General features: G+C 44.7%; 1 protein-coding gene across 2 annotated transcripts in view; it reads left to right on the top strand.

Moving 5' to 3' along the window:
- Positions 1-7: 7 nt before the first annotated feature.
- LOC143373110 (uncharacterized) overlaps positions 8-9,685 on the top strand; it is a 77,863-nt gene continuing 68,185 nt past the window's right edge. Inside the window, exon 1 of one of the 2 annotated variants that reach the window (XM_076820028.1) lies at positions 8-2,203. In XM_076820028.1, coding sequence (XP_076676143.1) covers positions 1,888-2,203 — 316 coding nt within the window. In that variant the 5' untranslated portion in view covers positions 8-1,887. The remainder of the gene's footprint in view (positions 2,204-9,685) is intronic. The other variant, XM_076820037.1, reaches the window with a different exon arrangement.

Genomic DNA, 9,685 nt, shown 5'->3' with positions numbered 1-9,685 from the left:
AAACGTCGTCCGAAAGCGTTAGTCAAGTGTATTGTACAATGAAAAGGGATTACATCGCATTATGTCCGTCAGGCCATAGTTTTTACACGGTTATATTTGGTGAAGTCGTGCGTGACGAGTTATGCAACATTCGGTGTAAAAGCGCCCCATAATAGGACGACCAGATATTGTGACACCTGACCTACTTAGACAGTATCGTCGTATTTAAGACAGTGGTAAATTGACAACATTCACAACGGGAAAAACACTTTTAACAGCCTTTCGATTTGCAAATACCGAATGCTTTCGAACATGAGATAGCCGAGAAATCCCTCGGAAATTGCGTCTTTCCGCGATACATTATTGGAACACAGTGCCGTGACTAGTAAATCCTGGTACCCATATAAAACCGCGCTCGATGCGTTCCTTCTTTCGAATTACTTTCCCCTATGCTACCGTTCGATATCGTACAATCTCAAGTGAATAAATTACGAAACCACCAGAGTGCTCGAGATTCCGTATTTTAAATACAACAAACATATTCGAGCGCTCTCTTGCTCGATAAGTGGCATTTATGAGATCGGTATAGCTCATATTTTCCCTTTCGTTATCCACTGCTGTGCCTGCGGATCGTAAAAACGGGTGCAACCTAAACGTCGTCAATATTAGTACCATGGCAAAGGAGAACTATTCGCACTGTAGATGTCAGAACAACGTTTATTTATAAACCTTTAAACTTGTAGCATCACGACGCGTGCTAATAATAACATTGGAATATCTCCATCGAAATTTATGATCCTTTTATATCGATCCCATTAACCGAGGTATCAATCTTACCAAGTCAGACGACTGTTGGGAGATTATCTTATATAGAAGCGTAAGAATGCACGCTGGTATTTTCAAGTGTACACGTAAATTGGAGAAACTTCATTGCCAGCGTCCGTATAAAAGAGTTTTACGATCATAATGACTTTATGACGGTCGGTTCGGTTGGTCCCTTTTGTTCCATAGAATTGTAGAATCGTTGACGAAAAAGTGTATTGGCGTTGATAGATGCGGTACAGCAATGGCAGGTATTGACAGGCGATCATCGAGAAAAGTGATTTCGGCGCGCGGTACTGATAGAGCGGGCGCACGACGGGCACTGCTGCAGAGGGTACAGTCCTGGAACTCGTGCTGTCAGAGCGCAACGGTGCGCCGGACGCTCGCTTGACTAAGGGAGTGCCCGTCTCGATGCAAAGTGTAAGTGAAGTGGCCTACAGACCTACATTTGTCTAACGTTCGATTTTTTTCGAGCCGGCGGACAGGAGGTTAATAATCCGCGCGGGCCTCATTTTTCCGCGGGCGTGTGTGATGTCGCTGTTGTGTGATATACCGATGTTCAGTTGACGGAGACGGTGTAGTTTCGGTACGCTCAGACGGCGCTGGCCGGCGCGCGGGGAGCGTGTATAGTAGTAAAAAGAGAGGAGGATAGCAAGAGCGTGCGCACACACGGAGGAGCAAGAGAGAGAGAGCGAGCGCGCGAGAGTGTGTGTGTGCGTGTGTGTGTGTGTGGTGTTTGTGTGCGTGAGAGGGAGAGAGAGATAAGGAGCGAGTGTGGTGCGTGTGTATGAGAGAGAGGGAGAGAGAGAGAGTGAGTGTGTGTGAAGGGGAAAGAGGAGAACAACAGCGGAGCGAGGTAGAGAAAGAGATACACACGTAGAAAGAAGGAACAAGACCGAACGCGCGCGATTCTCCCGAATAGAGGAACAGAGAGAAAGGGACCGAAGACGGAGAGACAGATAGATAGACGGGGGTGAGAAAGAGAGCGAGGGCGCGTAAGAGAGTGTGTAGGTGTCTCGCGAGAGAAGTGCGTGCGCTCGGGGACGACGTGCAGGAGGAGGGACCCCCGTCTGTCTGTCTGCTGGAATGCACGAGGGCCGAATGGCTACGGGGACAGGGGAAGGTGGGGGCCACACGGCCCTCGAGAACACCACCGCGACGGCCCTTACGGAATCATCGTCGTCCTCCTCCTCCTCCTCGGTACCGACCATCCTGACCGACAGCACCAACAACGCGGTTGATCTGCCTCTGACGGGACCCCAACAACAGAGCCTTCATCAGGTACAGCAGCAACAGGCGCAGCAGCCACAGCAGCAGCAGCAGCAACAACATCAGCAACAGCAATCGCACTCGCGACCACGGGTTAACTTGGTCACTGATCTACCAGCAAACGATGCCTCAGGTAACCTCAACGACTCATTTCTATGCCCTCCTCTCGAGTTCTTTGTTGCCGCCGTAGCGTACCGCTTGCCAAACTCCTTTCTTTTGCTTTCGCTCTCTCTGCTACACTCTCGCTCTTCAATCGTTTCTTTCTCTTCCTCGCTTTCGCTTTCAACTATCCCACTCCTCGCTTCGCGCGCGCTGTCTTTTCGTCCTTAACTCCCCTCCTCGTCTTACAAACGTTGCACGTTGCTTGCCCTCTCTCTCTCTCTCTCTCTCCACTCTCGCTCATGCAGCCTCTCTCGCTATCTCTCTCTTTCTCTCGCTCGCTCCTTCGACTCGGTCCACTTCCGAAGTTACAGGTACACGCGGTCTTATTCTTCCTCATTGCGGCTACGCGTGAGCATTATGCCTCTGGGCGATCGCATTGCCTCGTAATTCTCATGATAACTTGCCGGTACTTCCCCCATAGTTGCACACCATTAATATTGATGTTACGAGTGCTAGTAGCAAAAAGATCAACAACGTGCTCCTATTAAGACTGATTCTCAATGAAACGTGCAAGTATCTCGTCTAGCAAGTGCTCATAGTGTTCGTTAGCTGTGTGCATCGCACACTGCCAACCTTAGAGCGTATAAACATGGAGGAAGCACGCAATGGGCGAAAATGTGGACGGCGGTAGAAAGAGAATGATATACATTGTGGACACCCTCGCTCTTTCTAGCGCCAGGGACGCCAGTGTTTTTCTTTTAATGTTAGAAAGAGAGAGGATGTCCCAATGTATATCTTTCTCTTTCTACTGCTGTCTACATTTTCGCCCATCGCATGCTTCCTCCATGTTTATATGCTCTAAGCTGCCAACCATTATCGGCGGGGACATATTTTAAAGGCTCGAAGTATGCCGTGTGTAGATGGGAAAACTAGTAAGAGAACCGAGTGCGGACACCGTATGCATAATACGAAAAAATAGGATATTCCGCATGGAGTGCGCGGTGGGCGGAGAGCATCGAAAGTTAATCGCCGAAATGCAATCTTTGCCACGTAAACGCCACTTCGGCCGTGGAATCGATTCCGTGGCTCGAGCCTTCCGTGCTTAAAATTCCTTGCCAACCTTGAAAAGTGCAATAATGTCGTCCACGCGAGTCCAGGTTTCTTGGCCGCGCCGCGAGCTCGCGGCGAGAAACAGGAAACGCTAGAACCATCTAGATATCGTCCGGCGAAACATCTTTTTTAGCGAGCGATAAAATTCAGCTCACGCTGCCAAGGAATCGAGGGTGCGCAGGTTATGCGATTCCTCGAACGTCAGCCGTGGCGCGCGGTTAGACGTGCAGTATGCGCAACAGGCGTTTCGGCGCGAATTCCAAAGCGAACGATGCAAACGAGGGCCGCTCTCGGCCATATCCCGGCCTCTCAGATTTAGAACAGACATCCTTCGAGCGTTTCTTTATGAACGTTGCACCGACCCTCCGTGGACAAAGTAGTGGTTCGATGAAACGAGACTTCGTCTGCCTTTATTTACGTCGGGGACGCGACCGCGCGCGCATTCCCCCTCCTCTCCTACGTTCTCGCTGTTTGTTTGGACCCTTCTGCCCCGCCTGCCCCTTCGCGTTTCCACGGTGTATCACTGAAAGATCGCGAGACGAGTTTTTTTTCGAGACAATACCCAACAGCACGATTACCTTTTCACGAGTCCTACTCGTCTTCGCTTGGCAGTTTCGTTTTTTCCCCTTGTTTCTGTGTTTACCCGCTCGAACGGAACGAGCCTCTGGCATTCCGTGGCTCCGGCTTCGTAAAAGTACTCGTCGACCCGGTAACTCGCATTTTTTTCTCCCCCTACACGCCGCTAAAACGCGAATCCGTGTCAAACTGCTTTGCCGGGCAGGAATATCTAATTACTCGGTAAACAAACCGCTTCGCCTCGAGATCAGACCTGCTTCAAATCGGAAATTGTTGTTCGCGCGTCTCTAGTACCTCGGGCCCCCTATTCTACAGAATGCTCGCAGAAAACTTAGCAGGCATTCGTAGTGTATCACCATCGAAATTGTAGTACAGGAAAAGAATTATTTTTTAGTGACTGTAGTACTACAACGTTTAAGCAAACTGTTAAACTGTATACAGCAATAAAATATATTTGTAAAGAAGTCTGAACTGCGAAATCCACAAACAGCTAGAAAATAAAAAAATATATAAAAAAAAATTATGTTAAACGATTTTATTAAAAATGTAGTAAAGACTAAATTAAAAGCACTAAAAACTAAAAAATAATTCCTTTCTTCTACTTCAATTTTGATGGTGTTAATGTCACTTTAAATAAAATCGTGAGGCACCATGTGCAATCAAAAGTGGAAGTATTAAAGTGATTCATCTTCTGTTATGAAATATTGTGCCCCACGATTTTATTCAAAGTGATATTAACACCATCAAAACTGAAGTAGGGTACACCAACCAGTAATTCGCCGCATACCAGTGAATGACCATTAGGTAAAGCAATGCCAATTATAAATTTAAACATTATTATATGTTTATAAATGGAGTGTAGCTGCATTTTTAATATCCTGTATTTTTAGTTACGCGTATTAAGCAAACATTAATCAGTACAATTCTTATTAAAAGTACGCGGTCATTTACTGGGCTTCTACACGTTTTCCATTTTATAATTGTTTTTTTTTTTTTAAATTACGATAAGAAAAAGTAAGTATTTTTATAGAAATTTCCAGAAGAATAAATTTAAATGCAGTTTCAACGGTTGCTTTGTTGTTATACATAAATATATTCAAGTATTAATCTCAAAGGTCCATGGATTCAACAATTCGGTCATTCACTGGTTGGTTTACCCTACAAGAAAAAAATTATATTTTAGTTTTTAGTGATTTTAATTTAGTTTTTACTACATTTTTAATAAAATCGTTTAACATAATTTTTTTTATATATATTTTTTATTTTTCAAAATCGAGTTAGTAGCAATAACATATTCCAATAGGCTCTACTAATATAAAACACAGAAAAAAAAATTAATGTGGGTGGGTTCGTTGTCGCTCTCACTGCCTCCTATGACCAAACAATAGCTATTTGTATTTTATTCAAGGTATTCTCTTGCAGTTGGCAAAAAGTCGCAGGAACATTGTTCAAGAAATCCTTCCTTCTTTAGTCCTAAATAGACTTCATCGTGGCACAGTTTTACAAGCACTTTTCCTAATTTTCCATACATTGTTCCGATGGATATTTTATGTACGTTAAGAGTTTACCCTTTTCGCGCCAGGATACTTATGCCAAAGAGGTTGCGAGCCTGCAGATCAGCGATAAAAATCATAAATAAACGAAACAAAACTATCCGTTTTCTTTTTATCTCGCAATTGAAGAGCTCCTGGGCTCATGTTTGCGCGATACGTTTTCATCTTCCCAAAGCGTCTTCCCGCCTGTTTCTAAATCATCCTGTAGGTTAACCCTGCTGGAACAGCCAGTTAGAACCGCGTTGAATTTTGAACTGGATCTATCTGGTTCAATGCGGTACCACCTGGATTTTCAAGCAGTGATTTGTGCCAGTTCAAAAACGAATCCGGTTCAATGCGGATATCCAGATCGATGAATGAAACAGGATTTGCATGTGCGAAATTTATAAATTTCTATCAGGAATTGCCATTTGCATAAACCCGGAAGTTTCGTATCTGAAATTGCGGATCAAAAATCTTACGGATTCAATCTGGAAATGCCACAAGCTCTTTCGAGTACGGATTCAATCTGGAAATGCCACAAGCTCTTTCGAGTCCGCGGCGATCCGGATTGGCAGAGCAAATATCACGGGGCGTACCGTCAGATTTACGTACCGATAGAAAATATTTATCGGTTCAATCTGGAATTCGGGAACCAATCAATCCTTAAAATATTTAATGCGGTTCTAACTGGCAGCTCCAGCAGGGTTGGTAGCCGCGAGGCGTATGCGCGCCACGTGGTTCCCTTAACCGTGACACGGCTATCGATTCGGGGGCAAAGGTGGGTGAAAAAGCAGCCCCTCGGCGGGCTGCAATTTCGGCTGCTCCGGCTAAAGGTGTCAAGTATGAATATTCATGGCCCTCGCCGGCATTAACGCGGATAGTTAGCCGCGCGGTTACGCGGGCCTCGTTACAAGATAGCGCTCACCAAGGGCAGTCTGCGCACCATTTTCTCCATTCCACGATTCCACGGCGATGTTACATTTCTGCTCTCGCCCTCGCAATTAGCGTTCCCGTTTCGAGAGCTGCTGGTATTACATATCGATGCTATTGTCAACGTCCGCGCAGCTTGCCAGTGTCGAATCCGCCCGAGCGTGGCGAGTCGTCCGCGATAAGCTCGGACCTGGTCACGGGGCACTCGAGAACAGAAAGAACAGTCGAGACAGACAGTGTCGGTTTTTTGAAAGGTCCAACTGACGCGCTGCGCCTCAGAGTCTCCTGTATAGCAGCATTTAAACCAGGCAAGATGGAGTGAGCATCATTCCTCCCTAGGAAACCACCGTGCAGGCCACAGGGTGGGCGGAAAGCATAGTGGGTTCCGAAAGACCACACGTCTTGACTCGATGGGATATCACCGTAAGGTTTAGGTTTAGGTTTATTCTTTCCTTGGTACAGTACACATACATATATATATATATATCCTATACCATAAGTGGCATTTCAAGAAGCATTCTTATATAGCCCAACGAACTTTAGTCTTTTTTCTCTCAATATCACATCAAAATCACTTACATCAGGTACATTGTTTGATATCACCGTTTTCCTTATCTGTATCGTCTTAGTCTCTTCTATTCTATTCTTATTTCTAATTATAAACTTACATTTACATTTACGTTTGCGTTTACATTTATATTCAAATTCAAACCCAAATTCACATTTACATTTATATATCACCGTAAGGAATTTTGCTATTGGGTAGGCGGCGCCATAACGGTCACGAATTATAAACGTTCGCAACCGGGGAAACCTACCCGTAAGGTTGCCAGCAGCAAGCAACGCACCAGGAGAAAAACGGTCACCCATCCTTTCCCGATACGCGCCCCACGATGCTTAACTTCGGTGATCGAACGAGAACCGGTGTTTCCATCGCGGCCACGAACAGTCGAGACAGTGAAACCCCTGTCAGGGATTCTTTTAGCGATACTTTCGCGATCGAGACATTTGCCATGTTTCAGAGTCTGGTTTTTTGGTTTCGCAGAGTATCTTTGCTATATACTGGCAAGGCAGATTTTCCTGGTCAGTTTTCTGTGCGAAGCTTTTGCAATGGGATGCTATATTCTTGCCTCGGTATGGTGCAAGTGTAGTAAGCAAGAAGATGGATTACAACAGACTCGTTTGGAAGAAATTGAAAAAGTTCAGAGAATCCAAGATTCAAAACTTACAGTACTTACACCTCTGTCCCTTCGCTCCGTGTAACCTGGTTTGAAATAATCGATCGACGGCACAAAGAATCATCTTTTCGGGGGCATTCGGTAATTAAGAGTTCTGCGATTATAATTTCGCACTGTAGGAGTTTGTTAAACTTGCTTTCATCTACGAATCTACACTTTCACGATACCGAGTCGGGAATATAGCGTTTCTTTTAAAAAACTAGAAAGTGACCTTGAGGTGACCTTGAAAAACTTTAACGCAATCGGATTATAACTGAAAGACTATAAGCCATTGACTTCCAGTATCAGGCTCTCTTCTTAGCATTTCAATTACAATCATTATCAATTTTAACTTCCCTCGAGGAATCTTCACCATCAATCATTAGTGGCAAGAGAAGATAGGAGTTATCTAAGAGTACAATGATTCATGAGCAACGTTTCCATTCATAAATAAACTAGCACAGGGTGGGATATTAAATTTAATACTTCGCAATTCAACTGTACTTTCGACGATGAAAATTATCCTCAAAACTCAGAGCAGTTTTCATCCCTTTGTTCTTGAAATTCTATAATGCTCTTAAACCAAAATCCCGCTCGCGGGATTCGCGAATTTTGGCTTGAGAGTATTACAGAACTTCAAGAGCAAAGGGACGAAAACTGTTTTGAGTTTAGAGGATAATTTTCATCGTCGAAACTACAGTTGAATTAAGCCAAAATTCGGCTCGCGGGATTCGCGAATTTTGGCTTGAGAGTATTACAGAATTTCAAGAGCAAAGGGACGAAAACTGTTTTGAGTTTTGAGGATAATTTTCATCGTCGAAAGTACAGTTGAATTAAGCCAAAATTCGGCTCGCGGGATTCGCGAATTTTGGCTTGAGAGTATTACAGAACTTTAAGAGCAAAGGGATGAAAACTGTTTTGAGTTTTGAGGATAATTTTCATCGTCGAAAGTACAGTTGAATTAAGCCAAAATTCGGCTCGCGGGATTCGCGAATTTTGGCTTAAGAGTATTACAGAATTTCAAGAGCAAAGGGACGAAAACTGTTTTGAGTTTTGAGGATAATTTTCATCGTCGAAAGTACAATTGAATTCCGAAGTGGGGGCACAGAAGTTTCGCAGAGGGACTCGCTATCGCTGGGAAACGAAGCGGCGAATCTGGATATCTCTTCCGATTTTCAGGAATGACACAATCAGCTGTAACTGGACGCACGTTGTGCGGCGCCGCTGCGAAATTAGCGGTGAACCAGATAACGTAGGAAGCGACGGGGGATATTATCAACCGGAAGTATCGTTCCGTCTCGGTTGCGGAGGCCTGATAGCGGCGTGGCGGTTTTCGCGAAAGGGTCGGGGATCGCGGGAGCGGATCGCCACCGCGGCGCGTTCCATCGCGGCTTATCGGGCTCGGTGCCGGCGATCTGCCCGCGGAACAGGTTGGCGACGATTGGAAAATGGGTGTACGCGGCGCGGACCCCGCGAGGACGCAGGGTTACATCACCGTTCCCCCGGAGGCTTCAGCCGCGGTGAAAGCATATCCCCGGCGAAGTTCGCGATGCAACTCTAGAAATTGCGCGCGTGTACGATTTTAAAGGTCGGAAAGACGCCGCACAGTGGTCCGAAATCCCCGTGTCAAGGAAAAAATATGACAGCATCGATGCGAAACCTTCGATTTATACAAAACTTGGTATCCCGGGGTTTTTGAGGTCGCTGATTACAAATCTGAAGTCAAAATTAATAAAAACAAAATATCTCCTTGGTATAGGAAATATTTGTATGTCGCCATTAACGATTTAATTAAAATATCTCCTAAACTAATAGTTTTTCGACATAAGTAGGTTAATACTTTGTCGTAGAAAATGATGAACTGAATCCAGTAATGTTTTAAAAAATATATAGTTCCGTTTAACAAAACATCGGTGACCTTCGTACGTATGTCCTCTATGCGTCCCCATATAAAAAAACTAATTACATTAAATTATGGCCTCGCAGAAACCATTAAACTTTTATCTAAAACATTTTTCGATATTATGAAAAACGAAAGCAAGATACTCCAAACACTTATTGATAAAAGTTATAGAAAAAATGCTCCCTACACCAAATCCGCAGGTTTACGCAGCTGAAATCTGTTTGGTTATGAACTCAAAGGTA

The sequence above is a fragment of the Andrena cerasifolii genome, chromosome 1 (genome assembly GCF_050908995.1).
Source record: "Andrena cerasifolii isolate SP2316 chromosome 1, iyAndCera1_principal, whole genome shotgun sequence".
In the NCBI taxonomy this organism is placed as follows: Eukaryota; Metazoa; Arthropoda; class Insecta; order Hymenoptera; family Andrenidae; genus Andrena; species Andrena cerasifolii.
Note: the sequence above shows the minus strand (reverse complement) of the source record. Positions and strands in the feature narration are given on the sequence as shown.